Source organism: Styela clava, chromosome 14 (genome assembly GCF_964204865.1).
Source record: "Styela clava chromosome 14, kaStyClav1.hap1.2, whole genome shotgun sequence".
Taxonomy (NCBI): domain Eukaryota; kingdom Metazoa; phylum Chordata; class Ascidiacea; order Stolidobranchia; family Styelidae; genus Styela; species Styela clava.
Window position 1 is genome coordinate 793743 of NC_135263.1, and position 19208 is coordinate 812950.

The 19208-nt window shown below is 38.1% G+C and overlaps 1 protein-coding gene across 1 annotated transcript; it reads right to left on the reverse strand.

Annotated features, from left to right (window-relative positions):
• Positions 1-5910: 5910 nt before the first annotated feature.
• On the reverse strand, positions 5911-18907 carry LOC120341442 (uncharacterized). Its single transcript, XM_039409947.2, has 3 exons — positions 18766-18907; positions 17297-17452; positions 5911-6072 (listed from the first exon to the last, which is right to left on the reverse strand). Exons 1-3 carry the CDS (start codon positions 18841-18843, stop codon positions 5980-5982), a joined length of 327 nt encoding a protein of 108 aa, XP_039265881.2. The 5' UTR covers positions 18844-18907; the 3' UTR covers positions 5911-5979.
• Positions 18908-19208: the final 301 nt, after the last annotated feature.

Consider the following 19208-nt stretch of genomic DNA (forward strand, 5'->3'; position numbering starts at 1 on the left):
GCAGAGTCAAATTCCACTGCAGCAGAGTCAAATTCTTGGTGCTTTTCGCAAATAGTCGCGTGTTCGGAATGAAAGCCGTAAAGACGATGTATAGGTCACGTAAAGTACTCTTCCGGGACTCACACAACAGACCGCCAGTCTAGCAGATATTATTACACTCTCGCTGTTGTTTATCCGCCGGACGCCAATTAACAGCCAAATGCGACTTATAGTTTTATTAATAAATCATGTAGATAATTTTAAATACGCCGCGAAATATTAACCTTAATAATATATATATAATTAATCCACAATAACATTGTTGTTAATCAAAAATAGACATTTTTGCGGCTTCTTGCGCCGAGGCTTCTGCCGAATGAGACCTATAGTTTTATGAACGCCGCAGGCCAGTGAATGACGAACAGACAGTGTTAGATAATTTCGAATACGCCGCGAAATATAAACTTGTCACCCGAATAATAATTTCTTATTGTAAATCTCATTGGTTTTCAACCCTATCCCATATATTCCCCCATTGCCTATTTTTATCCCTTTATTCCTACATTAGCATGCATAAAACCCGTTTGTTTTTGTTTTCAAATCTGTAATGGAACAATGCATGATTGCCACCAGGTAAACTCATGTTGATAACTCAGGTTGATTGTATTTGCTTTATATATTATCTTTAATGGGAGGTTAAATGTGCTTTATTGCGTGTTGTTATTGTGCGTTCTGCTTCATTGTGTGTTGTGCTTTTCAACCGTTGCTTTATAACGGTTGTGCTTTATTTATCATCGATATGAATTTACCTGGTGGTAATCATGCGCTATTTAAGGAACGTTAGCTTGTCATGCGCGCAGCTCAAACTCTGGCATTTGCGCAGTTTGAGTAGATTCTAAATTAAACTAAATAAGTAAACAGTAATACTAATAGTCTAATACTACACCAAAAAAATAGGATTTTCTCCTCGGGAATAATAAAACCCCTCCACGCGGAGGAATTCGGTTCCTTACATAAACTGTGCGTTTATCATTTGTAATTTGTGAACGATTGATTTTCACTGCCTGGAAAAATATATACTTGACTGAACTGCAACCCTCCGTCTAATACTGGGGTGCACAAACTTTTTGCTATTGGCGGCCACATTGCATTTATTTGTATTCAATACGGCCTCCAGGGGGTACATGAGCGCGCCGAATGCGCGTGGATTTTTTGCTTTTATGACGTCATAACCGCGTATTTGGCCCATGCGAGGTGCAGTCTGCCCAATTATGAAGTATGTAGGACTACTTGGAAGTATAATATTCGCATTTTATACGGATTTTTCTTATTGGTGGACATTTTCTTGAGCAGATATATTGTAGCAAGTTGCATAATGGTTGCACAATTTTGAAAAAAATCGAAAGTCGGGGAGGGGGAGGGGCGGTCGCCCCCATTTCTTGTCCCCAAAAGTATAATAAAATGTCAAATATTTTCATGAATTTATTCTATAAAAGTTTACAAAGCATTGTAGCAATTTAATGACTCCCTTAGTCTTGCATGTGGGTTGCCGAAACGCGTGATCAATCTGAACCGTGAAGTGAAATCCCCTACAGCAAATACACGATCCAGATTGTGACGCATCGAGTCGTCTGACTTTTTTTGCAGTGCCTCTGTTTTGTTTCAATAAACTCCAGCATAGCCGCCAAATCCTATATTTTGAACTTTTATTTTTTATAGGATTTTGTATGTGGACGGCCGCATTATTTTTTCACGACGGCCGCAGGTTGTGCACCGTTGGTCTAATAGGATGGATGCGTGCATGAAATATGATGCAGAGTGCCGACAATATGACAGTCCAAAGCGCTTATTACAGTTTTGCTAAAACAGGACTTACTAGTAATTTCCTCTGAATGCAATATGATGCCAACAATAAGCCAAAGAGTTTTAATGAGGCAGGAAGTAATAGTATTTCCCATTTAGATAAGATAAGTTTATTTCGATTCCATAATCAGCAGAGGGGCGATAAAACGGTTGAAAAAACAAATAAATAAAAACTGATTATGAAATCAGGAGAGTAAACAAAACCTTGGATAAGGTTTAAAACGTACAGAATATATTATGGAAGTGGTACGTGTTCACTCACCTAAAACTACTAAATCAAGTCATTCACACTCACACACACACACAAACATAAGCATTAATAAAATTAGAAAAAAGAGAGAGCTTTAGATTAACTATATGGTAACCAAAAAATAAAAAATGAACACATAAAAAAATTTCTGCGCATGGATTTCTAAATCTCTCATGTGAAGGCGCATATGCAGAATAATTTAGTTTCGTATAAAACGAGAGAATGAAAGTCACCTCGCGCCACTGAATATAAGAGAAAAATACACGCTGAACCCCAATTTTACGCTTGTAAGCAGTACGATAATGCGCGAAACAATTATTACAATTATTGTATAAACTTCAATCATTACGGTTTTTGCTCTCTCGTACAGCGGTCTTCACTCGTGCGCCGCGTCGAATTGCTAAGTACGCCGCGAAAATTAACAGAATTGTGTTAAACATTAACTAAAAATATGATTGAATATTGTCACGTAACAAAAGAGATTACACTTCTTTCTGCAATTTATGTATCTGCTAAACCGAGTTTTTAGCGAACACGAGTGATTTTTTAGTATTTCAAATTAAAATCAGGCAGAGACGAAGAAGAAGAATTGGCCTTCTGCTATTATTCCTTGGGCCTACATGTTTACAAACTTTAAAAGTACACATATTTTGTGTTAGTGTGCAGCAAGACTCTTGAATCACTTAGTAACGCAAAAAAATTGAGTTTTATTTAAAACCAACATTTTCCGTTTAAGTGCGCCATGAGTTTATTCCCAGATAATTCGGCGCCGCACGTACAAAAATTTTGGAAACCGGTGCTCTAGTTTTTATTTACGTTTTTTTTACTTTTATTTACCTCCGTTTAACAGGATGCATGCGTGTATGAAATATGATGCCGAGTACCGACAATATGTCAGGCCAAAGCGCTTACTACAGTTTTGCTGAAACAGCAACTACCGTAATTTCCTCAGAATGCAATATGATGCCAACAAGTTTACAAAGAAATTTTGTGAGACAGAAAGTAATAGTATTTCCCATTTCTGCTAATGGTTTTTTAAATCTCTTGTATGGAGGCGTGAATACAGAACACTTTAGGGACAGATAAAACGAGACAATGAAAGTCACCTCGTATAATGGCAAAACGCCATGAGATTTTCCTTGTCGTTGGTGCGCAAGGCAAGTCATGAGTTTCGATGATTTTGAATGCACCAAAGTCATGTGGAATTCAAACTTTAAAAGGTACGAGGTACATATTACTAATCACAAAATTCGGTTTCATAAAAAGCATTTATTTGGGTACTCCTGAAGTATGCGCACCAAGATGTCGCATAACCTGAACCCTAACCTGGTACACAACCTGAGTTCAGGTTGTGCGCCATCTTGGTGCGCATACTTCAGAAAGTCTTTAATTTGTTTCGTGTAAGTGCGCCGTGAGTTTATTCCCAGATAATTCGGCGCCGCACGTACAAAAATTTTGGGAACCGCTACTCTAGTAGATACATTTAGGGTATAAATATCAGATACACTCTGCTATTACCGCTTTCGCGCTAGAATGTATACTCCGTAGTAGAGAGCTACTGGGTTGCCATCTAGAAAATGGGTTTGGAATAGGTATGGATATGATCACCATTAGAAAGGCCTCCTCAGTAGAGGTTTATTGGAATACAGGTCTGATTATAAGGCAGCTACAAAATAAAACTATCTTTACAATCCTACCTAACAGCTAAAACTTGACTTGTGATTTGGATGAATGGCAAGATACGTCTACTTCAACCTAATATTACCAATAATGTCGTAATACGAAATAAAACTAACTCAGAAATTACAACATACTACACTAACTTGCGCAATCATACAAAGTCAAATAGCGGCACACTGTAAAAGCTGAACACTGATGAAATTGTACACTAGCATTCTAAACCGCCATTACGCAGTACAGGGTTAAAAATGAATACGAGTAACTGACTAGCCTAGTTTAGGTCGCGCGATATTCAGTAAACATACGATTCTTACATACAATTTTACAGCATTACCTTACTTTGCTTGTATGGCTTGTAACAGTATTTCGAAGTACTCACTCTAATTATACAGCTAAATAGTATAAAAGTAACAAATAAATACCGGTAATTTTAAAATATTTCTCAAATGATCCGTGTTCTACTTTTTTGGGCCACCCCTGCAAATGCTGATATGCATTGGTAAAACTTATATTGCTTCATTCTGACCGATTTCGGGATGTTTTTCTACGGCCCTTTCGATATTGCTGACTATTTGAGAGGAGTTTCAAATATTAACAAACGGAATAGCAGTTTTTGCGTAATTTTTCCCAAAATCGAGATACCGAGGCAATATATCTAGCCAATTTACTAAATTTTTTATAACTCTAAGTCTATGACAAAAAAATGGAATATACTGTAGCATGTATTACAGTTATGTCATGAAATATTCACTTTAATTATACAGCTAAATAGCATAAAAGCAACAAATGAATGCCGTTAGTACTTTTAAGCTAACCAGAAACTCGAGAAACTATAATAAGGCTATTGTGTAACGACAATAATTCAAATTTTAAAGTAAACAGTTGCTGTGTTTTCACTGTAATGGACTATGATCGTTGCTTTTGCTTTATTGTTTGCTAAGTTTCACAAATGGCTGATAAACAGAAGAATGGGTCATGTAATCAATCCTTTTTTAAAGCATGGTTTAACCGAAATAAAGTGCTAAACGAAATGCGCTGTTTGTCAAAAAGTTTTATCGATAAGAAGCTTAAGCTACATTACGCCACAATCTCAAAAGCTCTGCAAAGAGAAGCAATCGGTTAAAAGTGTGATCAGTTTTTATTGGTTTTATTTTTTTCATTTCAATAAATATACTTTGGGGGCGCCAATGCTCATCATACGTCATAATTTTTTGAAATGGGGTCGCGTCATGAAAAGTTTGAAGACCACTGACCTAAGCTACATTGACTTGACACGCTTTGCATAAATTCAATACAAAACAATGGAAACGCCAAATATGACGCTAGCCGCCAGCTGCGGTGCACGCTATCCATCTGCTGCGGTCGTCTAACGTCTAAAACAAGAGCGGGCTAACTGATTCTCACGGCATGACAAGAACAGATTTGCGCGAACCCACCAGTTAGCAACATGTTGTAGTTATATATCTACTTATATAGCTCTGCTGACAAGCTCGCGATCTCCCTGTAAGTCATTTTAGTTTAATCGAAGGGTGTGCCAAGGCATTTTGCCGCTCTTTGATAGAATGCGGTTGTTACAACTTTATTCATAATAAGGTATATTCACAAAATATATCCAAAAGGAGTGCGGATAACTTTTCTCATTTTTCTTATTTCTAAGTTTCTCTGCTTCGTTATTGATAGTAAGCACACGAACAGCTGATAAGAAGCAAACGATATAAGTTTGCTTGATAAGTTCGGTATATCTTTTAATACTAATTCGTTTTCGTGATTCACGATTTCAGAAAAATTCTAAACTTTACATAATGGAGACGCATACACAGAACTCTTCATTGGTATGGAATATATGAAATACGGGCGTTCCAGCCCAAGCATGCTCAGTTAATAAATGGTTATTCCAAGTAATAATCTCTAATAATTTACGTTCCATCAACATATTTTCAACGTGCTTTTAAATAAAAATTACTTTCGCCTTACTATGTGTTATTTGTAGCTTCTTGTTAGTTAGTTAATTATTTTTGAGGTGGGCGCGAGACTTGACAAACTCTATAAAGGCTTGAAAAGTTTGGGAATGAGAACCACTGCACTACATATTATGTAGCCGACAACGTTGCACGTCATAGAAAAGTCAGATATCGGAATTAACTTTTACGATGCAGTGTATTTCCCAGTTTTATAATTCCAAGATATATCAATAAAATAATCTCATCTCATTTGTTCCCTTTCAATCGCTTGCTGTGTTCAGGCAGATCAGTTGAATCGACAATCATTATCCGACTTTTGCGATGAATTTTTGATGCGGGCTGTGAGAGAAAAGAAGGGATTAAAAAAGATAAGAACAGGCAATGACAAAAAAAGAGGACAATACTCGCGATGGCCGCGGTTAAAGTATTAAACTTAATTAGATTGACGCCGCGTGTTAAAATCTAAAGTTTAAATCGGAAGCAGGGGCTCGTCTGCACTGCAAAAGAGGTGCTCCCGTACTATGTGTACCAGGTTAGGATTGGGCCATAATTTCATTCCGATTTTCCTTATTTTAGTTCTATTAGGCTTCCGTCCTTTTACACAACTTGATGTGGAGAACAAAATTAGTTACCGCTATGTTGGTACACACACTTCTGGAGCGTCGTAAAAATACTATCGTGTTTACAGGGCGTTATATATAAACTTAGTTTTAATTCTGGTATTAGCATTGGCAAATTATATTATGTAAATTTTAAAAAATCGTCTGTATCAAAATACGTTAACCTATTTAAACTTGACGATACCAAGTATTTTTGGTAAAAATGTCATCAAAACATAAAAATTTTTGTTAGAAAAATATGTTTTATGTAAATCTGACCGAAGTTTATAGAAAAATGATCTCATAGTAGTAAGGCTATAATCGCGATGGTCCGCGGTTAGAGGTTAACATCGTGAGTCGATTTTAAATCCGGGCGTGTCCAGAGTGGGGCCATAGGGTCAACCGCCCCGGGCAGCACGTTATTGGGGTCAGTTTGATGATTTAAATAATACATCATTTCACTCCTAATTGACCTTTATTCTTTCTCTCATATAACAACATCTATTATTTGTTTATCTCCCAAATTATGTTTGAAGCTAGGTATAAGGGGCATCATTATCGGAAACTCGCCCCAAGCAACAGAAAAGTTTGATATACCCCTGATCCCATGACCGAAATCTCACACTGGCTGAAATAGATATAGAATAGAGATTAATACTCAAAAATAAATATAAACTCATTCGTCGATTTTTTGAAGAGGGCAACAAAAGTGAAGTTGATTATGAAAAGATAGACATGAAGTCACAGTAACTCGACGATCAGTAGATCTTGACGCAGGGGTGGGCAGTAACTTCTCTAGGTGGGTCAGTTACAAATAATAGACTTGGTTACACGTCCGGAGGCCAAAAACTCAATATGGAAAACTATGATTAAAAACAGGTTATTTACAACAGCTGACGTTTACACAATAATATGAAAGCAAAACGTAACATTTGGGGTCATTATGACGTTATTTTCATCGTTATTTCCAACGGAAATTTATATTTATATCCATAAAACTATAGTCGTAATTTGGTTGTCCTAATCTCGGACGTAGAGGATAATCATATGCGACAAGATTGCTAGACTTCTCGCCGCCGCAAGATGGTTCATGCAAACACTGTCGGTAACGTAGGATCGTCGGTACCGAAGTATGTGAACCAAGATGGTCGCTTTGCCAGTCCCCGAACTCGTAATAGAACTAAAATAGGGAAAATTGGAATAAAATTATCATGGCCTAAACGTTCTGGTGTCCTCCATCTGGGTTTACATACTTCAGGAGTACCGGGTCGTTTATGCAAGCACTCGTCGATTACGTTGGATAGTTTATTCAAATACTCGTTGGTTACATAAGATGATTTATGCAAACACTCGCTGGTTACGTTGGATGGTTTATGCAAACATTCGTTGGTTACGTCGGATTCTTTATGCAAACACTCAACGGTTACGTAAAGTGGTTTATGCAAACACTCGTTGGTTACGTTGGATGGTTCATGCAAACAATCAACGGTTAAGTAAGGTGGTTTATGCAAACACTCGTTGGTTGCACAGAATGGTTTATTCAAACACTCGTTGGTTACATAAGATGGTTCATGCAAACACTCGTTGGTTACATAAGATGGTTTATGCAAACACTCGCTGGTTACGTTGGATGGTTTATGCAAACACTCGTTGGTTACATAAGATGGATTATGCAAACACTCGTTGGTTACGTTGGATGGTTTATGCAAACATTCGTTGGTTACGTCGGATTGTTTATGCAAACACTCAACGGTTACGTAAGGTGGTTTATGCAAACACTCGTTGGTTGCACAGAATGGTTTATTCAAACACTCGTTGGTTACATAAGATGGTTCATGCAAACACTCGTTGGTTACATAAGATGGTTTATGCAAACACTCGCTGGTTACGTTGGATGGTTTATGCAAACACTCAATGGTTACGTAAGGTGGTTTTTGCAAACACTCGTTGGTTACATAAGATGATTTATGCAAACACTCGCTGGTTACGTTGGATGGTTTATGCAAACACTCAATGGTTACGTAAGGTGGTTTATGCAAACACTCGTTGGTTACGTTGGATGGTTTATGCAAACATTCGTTGGTTACGTCGGATTGTTTATGCAAACACTCAACGGTTACGTAAGGTGGTTTATGCAAACACTCGTTGGTTACGTTGGATGGTTTATGCAAACATTCGTTGGTTACGTCGGATTGTTTATGCAAACACTCAACGGTTACGTAAGGTGGTTTATGCAAACACTCGTTGGTTGCACAGAATGGTTTATTCAAACACTCGTTGGTTACATAAGATGGTTCATGCAAACACTCGTTGGTTACATAAGATGGTTTATGCAAACACTCGCTGGTTACGTTGGATGGTTTATGCAAACACTCGTTGGTTACGTTGGATGGTTTATGCAAACAATCAACGGTTAAGTAAGGTGGTTTATGCAAACACTCGTTGGTTACATAAGATGGTTTATGCAAACACTCGTTGGTTACGTTGGATGGTTTATGCAAACACTCAATGGTTACGTAAGGTGTTTTATGCAAACACTCGTTGGTTACGTTGGATGGTTTATGCAAACACTCAATGGTTACGTAAGGTGTTTTATGCAAACACTCGTTGGTTACGTTGGATGGTTTATGCAAACACTCAACAGATCCGTAAGGTGCTTTATGCAAACAATCGTTGAGTAATAATAGAAGAGTTGCAAGCTTGCTCAAAGCAAGGTACCAAGCTATCAACCAAAAGTGAAAAGAGTACTGATAGAAAAGTTGCAAGTTTGCATTAAGGCAAAGCATTGAACGTCCAATAAAAATAAAAAGAGTACTGATAGAAGAGTTGCTAGTTTGCTCAAAGCAAGGTCCCGAGTCCTCAACTGAAAGTGGGAAGAGTACTGATAGAAGAATCGCAAGTTTGCTTGTAGCAGGGTCCCAAGGCTTCAACTAAAAGTAGAAAGAGTTCTTTCTGACAGAAGAGTTGCAACGACCACAAGGGCGCATTAGCGCATTAGCATTACTTATACATGCCGAATACAGCAAAAAGATATCTATCTACCAAAAATATCAAATGTATTTTTTGAAAAGTTTTTGTCCATGTTTTTCCTGTTCTCGTTTTCCCCTCTCCCAATACGAAAGTGCGACAAGCCTCAGCCTAAAGTCATTACTAAGACAACAGTTTTAATCGGTCACTGACACCATATTAGCTTATAGTTATACCTAAATCTTTGCCAATAAATAGCAGTACGTGCCAGTAAACACAGGGGTTGACACTCGACTTGAAAAAGTTAACAGTGTCAGGAATAATGCAACAGGAAGGAGAAGGGAAAGAGCGCAGTAAATGGGCAAGCTACACTGCAAAGGCAATAATATTTCCACTCCGCGTTTATGAATGATGTCCTGAAGGTTGAACAAATAGAATCGTTACGGAGTTAAGATCCCGCAAATTAAAGTTTATTTGTTCTCGTGAGAATGTTATTTGCTTTGTATGTGTCTAATCGATTCGCCGTACACAGCGATAATCGATATATATTTGAATTGTCATCAGCGTATTTATTATTGGAGTATCTCTATCCCCAACCAAAAATGGAAAAGTACTGGTAGTATGTAACCACTGACCCAACCTAAAAGCTATATTATCGATATCATGGGTCGCTATGATAGGGTAGTACATCTCTACAGGGATGGCAGTAGATACTGATCGGCAGTGGCGTATCTACGTAAAATGGCGCCCATGGCATAGTTCAAAAATGCGTCCTTTGATCGTTGTCCGCCAATCTATTTAGCGAAATCGGCTTTCAGCTACCGCAACGGACCTGGTTTGGGATCTTCGTGTTCATCTATTTAAGCTTTGCTCTATTCTTTTGCATATAATTTCAAAGCATTGACGAACAACTACACAAGCGACCTTTCGAACCGCGTGAGCTATCCAACATTAGCGAAATATTTATTTATATAACATTTCGTTTGAGAGAAATATTTGCTTAGTGAAAGGTAATTCAACAAGCGCCGAAGGCGTGCAAAACTGCTATTACGAGCAAAAATTACAAGGTGGCAATGCTATAATATATGGGAACGAAAGTCTCACATCGGCATCCGCACTTATAACACTGTCGCCCTTGAGTGGTGCACACCATATATGTACACACCCTTTAAACTTGACCATTCCCGCGTTTTATAGTATGTGGTATCATCACTCAATGGTATTGTACATTCATCCAAATTCTTAATTTTTTTTTTTTTTTTTTAAAAAAATTTTTTATTACTATATTCATATGCATTGTGTTTCATGTTGTGTTGTGTCTCTATTTATAGATGTTGTTTTGTCTAACAAACTCCTTTGTACAAACAGTTTTGTACACTCCACCCATATCCCTGTTACCGCATCCACCCACCCTCCTCGCACAACTGCCTGTATAAAGGACCATATTGTACATATTTGATTTACCCTATTATAATTTATATAAATCAAAGGGGTGTATGCCGCACATCTGTGTTTTAGGCCAATATGGTCTTGTGCATACATCCCGTCTTCAGTATTTATAAGCACTTACTCTTTTATATTGCTTTTACGAGACGAATAAACATACATACATACACATACGTTAAGGCCAGAGCTGAGCATCATATTTGCTGAAAAGATCGCCGGGCCACCGATATCAAGATTTCGAGCAATACGGAATATTTTCTTTTTAATTAATATGAAACATCAAAATTTGGGTAAAATATGAGGTTCCACGGGACACAGAGAAAATCTTATCATCTTCAAAAAAAAGAGGACAATTCTCCGATATATAAAGACACGAGGGGTGCGCATGGTAAAGCTTGCGCTGAGCATCCTATTTGCTGTAATGATAATTTGCGAGATAATCGAGCAATGTGAAATAATCGCTATCCACCAATAAAAGTAATGCATCAAAATTCTAGGTAAAAAAATCGGGTTCCAATCGAGTTTGCTGAAAAGATCGGCGGACGAGCAATATCGAGATAATCGAACGGAATGCAAAATATTTGCTATCCATCAATAAAAGTAAAACATCAAAATTTTAAGTAAAATATCGGGTTCAAGTGAGACAATTGTTATCCTTGTCAAATGCTGAAAATTTGCAATCAATTGGTTGACTAGGTGAGGAGATAAGCTATTTCATCACAACAAAATTGATAACAATAAAATGATTGATATGTACAATTCGAGTCCAATAATTCACGGTGATAGGACACCGTGTTGCCCCGAAAATAAGACATGGTCTAGACATTTCAATTTTCCTCCGAAAAATAACACTAAGGCGTTTTTTTAGGGGGTGTCTTTTTTATTTATCAAAAACAAAATTATAAAGTAGAGATATACGAGTTTTTAGAATCTACAAAATATGAGGTCCGATATCCATTTACTTATAAATAACACGTTTTATTCAAAATAACTGCAAATATTCCACGTTATTGACCAGGTCTTATTTTAAGGGCAGAGCTTATAATAAAATTACATTTTAAAATTCAGACCAGGTCTTATTTTCAGGGTAGGTGGTATTTTCGATAAAACATGGCCTATACGCATAAACTTTAGCCAATATCGTACAATAAAATATTGAACAAGACACTCAAATAGGCTAAAAATGCCTTCATATAGTATGTCAGCTTTTCTCGATGAAATAGGCCCGCCCTACTGTGAGTACGATAATCATAATTTGCCTGATTAAATGTTAATCATATGACTATATCATAAGACATACCTTGCACAGCTGCCAGAATGCCTTTCAAAGCGCTCGGCGTAATGTTGACATATCCTAGCGCCTAGAACATTCTTTGTCAGCCTATCTCGTGACTCGTGATTAAACTAAAATGTATAGGGAAACCCCCGGGTTGTCGTCTAGCAGAATTTTAGGTGTACGCTATTTTCTGGCAACGGTCTTCGATGCACTTATATGGACCTCTCCCCGAGCATCGACTTCCTTGTTTACTTCGTGACATTGGCCAATCAGCAAGATGCAAAAAGTGACGTAACAATGCTCCCTTTTTGCATCCGCTCAGACACTTTTCTCACTCAGACAGATTTTCAAGCGTGGTCGTAAACATTACCTCGTTTTCGCGTTTTTGGACTATATTCGTTAGTTTTCAGTTGTGTTTCGGAAACTTAAATATAAATCAGATAATTCAATGATCACTCTGTCTTTCTAGGAGTTTTCATTTCATTGCAGTAATAAAAAATTAGTGTAGAAATAGCTGTGATAGACTAGGCTAAGATTCTTTACCGGTACTTTTAAAAAACAGATTGTTATATGCGATGGATCCTAATGATGGTTTGAAACACATACCCAATTTTACCGGCGCCATTTCGCAAAAGCACTCTTAAAATAGCCCCGAAAATTTTGCAATGGTAAAGTATAGGAAGAATTTTCCGGGGGTCAAAGGTCGGGGAAAGGTCCATTAGACGTTTTCAAACCACACAGATAATATTTTTAAACGGGCTTACCGATTTCGCGTTGCCTGACATATTTATTATACACAGGGAGAAGGTATTTGATAACGGAGTGGCCCTGGGATCGTTTTGTTATTATGTTTTGTTGTTCTTGGTATTCTTCTTCGTATCGTTAATTTGAAGACCGCTTTTCTTTTTAATACCTGGACCAAGTTCTTTGAAATTTTCAGATTGTGTTTTTCGCTAGAAGGCTATTACTTTTGTTCATTTCAAATATTTTTATGAGCTCTATGGGATTCGTTTTGTGTTATATGACGTCATCAAAATGTGATTTTCGGGGAATTGATGATGGGATATTCAGTTTTTACCACATAAATGAGCATAGCCCTCTTGTTTATTATTTAATTGAAAAATCATTAGCATAATGCAGTGTTCTTCATCCTTTTTTATCGTGGTATACCTTTTACAACTTTTCAAGAGCTTTGTATACCTCACAAATATAATTGTTTATTCAAGGCTTGAATTAACATTAAATTTTAAACACATATTGTACTGCAACATCATCATGCAATCTAATAGGCTAGTGTCCGCCAGGTATGAATTTGACTGACGGCCTGAGCGCTAACGGGAATAATGTTCAACGTAAATCAAACGAAGTGCACGGCAGCCGAAATCACCAACCCTGACACGTGACCGCATTATCTATCTATTAGTATTTGTGATGTAACAATGTGCTCACGTCGGTTCTTTGCGGCAACTGACATTTTATATTTCATGTGCACCGCGTTTGCATTGTTGCCTCCGCTTGAATATTTTATAATTTATTATATCAGAATTTAGATTCCCTGACTTTGGCTGTACACCCTTCGTATACCCTTTATCAGTTGTATACCTAAATTATGGTCCGGTATACACTTGGGTATACCGCATACCCGGTTGAAGAGCACTGGCATAATGAATAACATTATAAAGTTATTACATACAACAATCTTTGCCTAAATATTCTTGCGATACCCGTGTTCTTGCTTGATCGAACTGTTTGTATTAAATACATGGTTGTATAAAAAAAAATAGTGAGATGCGCAAAAATTAATTAATACCAATATCATCATCGTCCTCATTAAACACATGTCATTTTTAGCCAATTTTGCCTTTTTTTTATTGCTGCATACTTTTCGTTGTGACAAATTTCACAGAAGAAATTAAAAACGCATTTCATTGCCAGACAAGTAACCAGGTTGAACGGAACCCAACAAAGCAAATTTTCACATATCCTACAGGAAATTCTAAGGATTCGATTTCTCCGTTTAAGCGAAACTTAAAATTATTCAGTAAAACATGTACAGGAACCGGCAAAATGAAAGGTGGTTTTCTACCACAATTCCAACAATCTCAATTTTGGATAATGTGGAGACTCCGCCCCCAAACAATCTTAAGAAAATACACCATGTAAGTTGGGGGTCCACATATGATTACAGATTCCTAATAGGCTTTATAGCGAGGATTCGCGACATTGATGTGGTACATAAACACAAACGATAATTTTATCCAATGGGATAATGGTGCCATAACGTACGGCTTCGCGGCAACTTCTTTTTCAACAAGAGTTTGTCGAAGGCACTACACCCCGAATTAGGAGTGAACCGGCAATGTATGAAATAATTATCCAGGTTCAGAATATCTTCTAATATGATCTGACGTCAAGTTTTCTCTCAATAGTCCAAGTCTTTATGCTATTTTATGTCATTTAGTAACAACTCGAACAGTAAACGATCCAAAACAACCAAACACTCCCCAAAGGAACGAAAAGCATAAAATAAAAATAACAGATACCAGGCAGTAAAATGCAAGAAAGACCACATACACAACAAAAACACTGACCAACCCTGAAATCCAAGACAACTCTGAATAAAAAACCAAATGACCCCTAGAATCTGGTACAATGAACTAGCTACTGCAATTTGCAAAACAGGCCTAAAGTAACTTATGACAGGCATTTAAAAAGACTATGAACAATTCTGTAGGTGCACAACATTTGAACAATACTGATTAAAGCTAATTCCACGATAAAACTGAAAATACAACACTACGGTAAATGAACTGTAATGGCACTGTACTGGTAAGAACAATAACATGGTCCCTACGTCAGCCCACTGTCCAGCACAAAACATCCGACAGTCACACAACACAGACAAACATCCCTGAAGACCAGAGGCATTCACACAGACATTCAAAACCCACCAATCAAACCGAAACACTCAGACGACTGCCCTCTGTCGCACACCATACACCAACAGACCACGCTGCCCCCGAGAACCGATCGACCGTGTCGCAGCGTCTAAACTGCTAGACTACCAAATATGGAAACGATATCACATGACGTCATTTAACAGATAAAACAAGGGTCCTAGAATACCAAATATGGAAGCATATTACATGAAGTCATTTAACAAGCAAAACAAGGGTCGTCACATTACCCCCCTCTTCTAGATGGAACATTATGAAAGAATGTTTTCATCTCTAAAAAAAATATTTGAAACACGAAAAGCAGTAGTCAAAACCAAAATATGTCCACAAATGTCTTTAAAATATAGAGGCCGTCTACCCTCACGCTTAAGCATCCGTAAAGTTTGTCATTCGGGATTGAGTCCACCAACGTCATCGAAACGACCAAATTGATGTTGCATATCTCCACTGGCTCAACAACGGCTACTATGTTGGATCTCCGGACGGCCAAGGCTGTTGTAGCTGAACTAGAACCAGTCCCGAGCGGCCGGTATAACCACATCTTCAAATATAGTCCCATGACAGCAGGGAGAAACTGTTTGGTGCTGTACCTTAACATCCTGTCCCTCAAGAACAAAACGATGCGACGAATTTGCCAAGATAGTCCATCCGTGACCCTAGATCGGCGACGGCAACGGTATGCTCCAAAGGCCAGCTTTCAATCGTCAGGTTGACATCAAGTGCACCATGAGACACTAACGACTCGCCACTGGCAGTAAGCAATGGTACTGGAAAAGAATACAGTTCTGAAATGTCCGAATTTCCTGCAACGTCGAGTAAACAGCGGTGTCTATGAGCGAGACACCCGAACCGAATTTCCCGCAACGTCCAGTAAACAGCAGTGTCTATGAGCGAGACACCCGCACGTGACCCTGGATCGACGACCACAACTGTATGCTCCACAGACCACCTTTCAATCGTCAGGTTGACATCAAGTACACCATGAGACACCAATGACTCGCAACCGGCAGTACGGAGTGGCACTGGAACAGGATGCAGCCCCGAAATGTTCGAATTCTCCTGCAACGTCGAGTAAACAGCGGTGTCAATGAGCCAGACACCCGCACTGGTATCAATCAAAAACAAAACAGGCACGTTATTGACCAGGGCCTTGACATATCATCCATTAGTCCAAGTAAGAGAAACAAAATCATAGTTCATAAAAAATATCCTGGCGTGCTCGCCAAAAATTGTAGCGTACCGGCAATGTTTGAAATAATTATCCAGGTTCAGAATATCTTCTAATATGATCTGACGTCAAGTTTTCTCTCAATAGTCCAAGTCTTTATGCTATTTTATGTCATTTATTAACAACTCGAACAGTAAACGATCCAAAACAACCAAACACTCCCCAAAGGAACGAAAAGCATAAAATAAAAATAACAGATACCAGGCAGTAAAATGCAAGAAAGACCACATACACAACAAAAACACTGACCAACCCTGAAATCCAAGACAACTCTGAATAAAAAACCAAATGACCCCTAGAATCTGGTACAATGAACTAGCTACTGCAATTTGCAAAACAGGCCGAAAGTAACTTATGACAGGCATTTAAAAAGACTATGAACAATTCTATAGGTGCACAACATTTGAACAATACTGATTAAAGCTAATTCCACGATAAAACTGAAAATACAACACTACGGTAAATGAACTGTAATGGCGCTGTACTGGTAAGAACAATAACATGGTCCCTACGTCAGCCCACTGTCCAGCACAAAACATCCGACAGGCACACAACACAGACAAACATCCCTGAAGACCAGAGGCATTCACACAGACATTCAAAACCCACCAATCAAACCGAAACACTCAGACGACTGCCCTCTGTCGCACACCATACACCAACAGACCACGCTGCCCCCGAGAACCGATCGACCGTGTCGCAGCGTCTAAACTGCTAGACTACCAAATATGGAAACGATATCACATGACGTCATTTAACAGATAAAACAAGGGTCCTAGAATACCAAATATGGAAGCATATTACATGAAGTCATTTAACAAGCAAAACAAGGGTCGTCACACTGATAAAAAACCACCGGCACAATAAATGCTATATAACTGAATATAATTAGCAAAAGAGATGTCAGGAGACTACAACTTAAAAAAATTGAGTTCAAATCGTTTACTAAATTTAAAAATAATTTTCTATCGCAAATCCCAACAATACAATTTTTTCATTGAAACGAGACTAGAAATTATTCAGACAACATTGTCTGGGAAATGGCGAGATGTAAAAATATTTTCAAGTACAAATGTCAATGATTTCTCACCGTGAATCCCAGCAGCCCAAATCCTTCATTTGATTCTTCCTCTTGTTCAACCTCTTCTGCAGAAGCTAATGTTGCTTTCCTTTCAAAATCAATTCCAGCAAATAAATCAAGGTCTTGAACCAGTCCAGCCGTTTCATAGTCAACTAATGAATTCGACTGAAACGAAACAACGCAAAGTGGTCAATTTTTGCCTTCAGTCTTGTACAACAGCGTTTCTCGAACTTTTTGTCGCGGAACACCTACGCTTTTTATCTCGCCTCTCGGAACATCATGAAATTAGAAGGTAAAATTGATAATAATAAATCGTGTTATGGATAACTTATGGTAATACTTTGAAAATTTGTTCTAACTTGACAATTAAATAATTAGGCCGACGGTCAACGATATTGAACGATGAACGCATGCTTTCCAGGCTTCCTACCGGCCTGTTTAGAGAGCAAGGCCTGTCCGCCTGTTTTGCAAAGACGAATGCGGGACCCAAAGTAGGGACTGAGATCGCCATGGCGACCAATTAAGTCGCAATTTCGATTCCTGTCTCGCGGAACGCTGCGAAGAAACTCGCCGAACAGCAGTGTTTTTTCCGCGCAACACAGTGAGAAACGCGATTGTGCAAGATAGGCGATCGAAAATGTATCGTATTATGCACTACTGGTAGTTAAATTATTGATAGGATAGAGAGTAAGTCATGCAGATATTAAGAAGCATTTAGTGGTAAATCTTTCGCCGGTACCAACTACCAATGTCTGTTTTGGCAACGAGGCCATTTTGTGTCGTGGTTTTCGAGCAGTTTCCGATTGGTTAGGTGGGATATTTTGTAGAAAGTCACCGCAAAAAAATCGCCAATGCTCAATTTAAGAAAACTAGTAATTATCCAGTTTGGGTTAGGAATTGCAGTCTAAACTTCACATTTTTGCATTGGTGGCGGAGGCTTAGTACAAAGAATTGCTAGGCGTTGAGTAAATCGAATTACCATTTCAAAGCCTACGAAATAGATTGTAAAGGGGTCGCACATGCGTCCATGTTTGCCACTGGTTGACTATTCGCATTGACTATACTGCACTGATTACTAATTTTCTTCATATTAGGTTAGGAGAAGCTAATTTAGCAAGTGTGAACAATATAGGACATAGAATGGTGGAGCAATAACTTAATCTAACGTGCCTTTATCTAGTCTGAGACAAGCAGAATAAAAGCAGATTAGCTGTGGGATTATATCCACTCACGTTGCCGGAAATCCGAACGCTGCTATGCAATTTTTTTTGCCAAGATATGATCTCGGACCGTCTCACATTGGACGAGAAATAATTGATTTTGAACTTCGTTGTGGTACCAAAAATGGCAACACACACGTCAAACACACAGGACGCAAATTTATAAAAGTTTCCCAAACTATAAGTTACATCAGATATAAAAAACAAACATGCGAATTAAAATTACTTCATTGCCTGTATCAGCGCACACTAACTAACCTGCACATTTCCATCTCTCTCCTGAACGTCAACAACACTTGTGTAGCCCCTACTCGCACAACAACATTTGTTGCCCATCCTACCCCATTACATAATAAAACCCTCACTCTAATGCTTTGGGTGCCATAAATAGCACTCAAGAAGCTCGTCAAAAATGAAAGTCCTTTACGATTTTATCTATCTCTATGATGTCATAATGAGAATTTTAGGGCTCTCAAGTTTATTTTACAATAATATTTCAGGCCGTTTTTGAAGGATTTTCTTCTCGAAGTAATCCTCTATATACATAATTTAGCAAAATGCCAACAGTTATCAACTTTTTAATATTCCAAATAATAGGATATCGCAATGTTGAATGATTTTTAACTCAGTGCCCGCGTTTAATAAATCAAAAATTTGGCATCGTATGAAATTTCAATCTCAATACCTTCTTGTGACGTAAG

Excerpts from the sequence above, each read along its gene's own strand:
- LOC120341442 (XM_039409947.2), bottom strand. The coding sequence starts at position 18,843 with ATGGGCAACAAATGTTGTTGTGCGAGTAGGGGCTACACAAGTGTTGTT. Across the intron at positions 17,453-18,765 it reads AGAGAGATGGAAATGTGCAG|TCGAATTCATTAGTTGACTA; the intron begins GTTAGTTAGTGT and ends GTTTCGTTTCAG. Across the intron at positions 6,073-17,296 it reads TTGGGCTGCTGGGATTCACG|CCCGCATCAAAAATTCATCG; the intron begins GTGAGAAATCAT and ends TTTCTCTCACAG.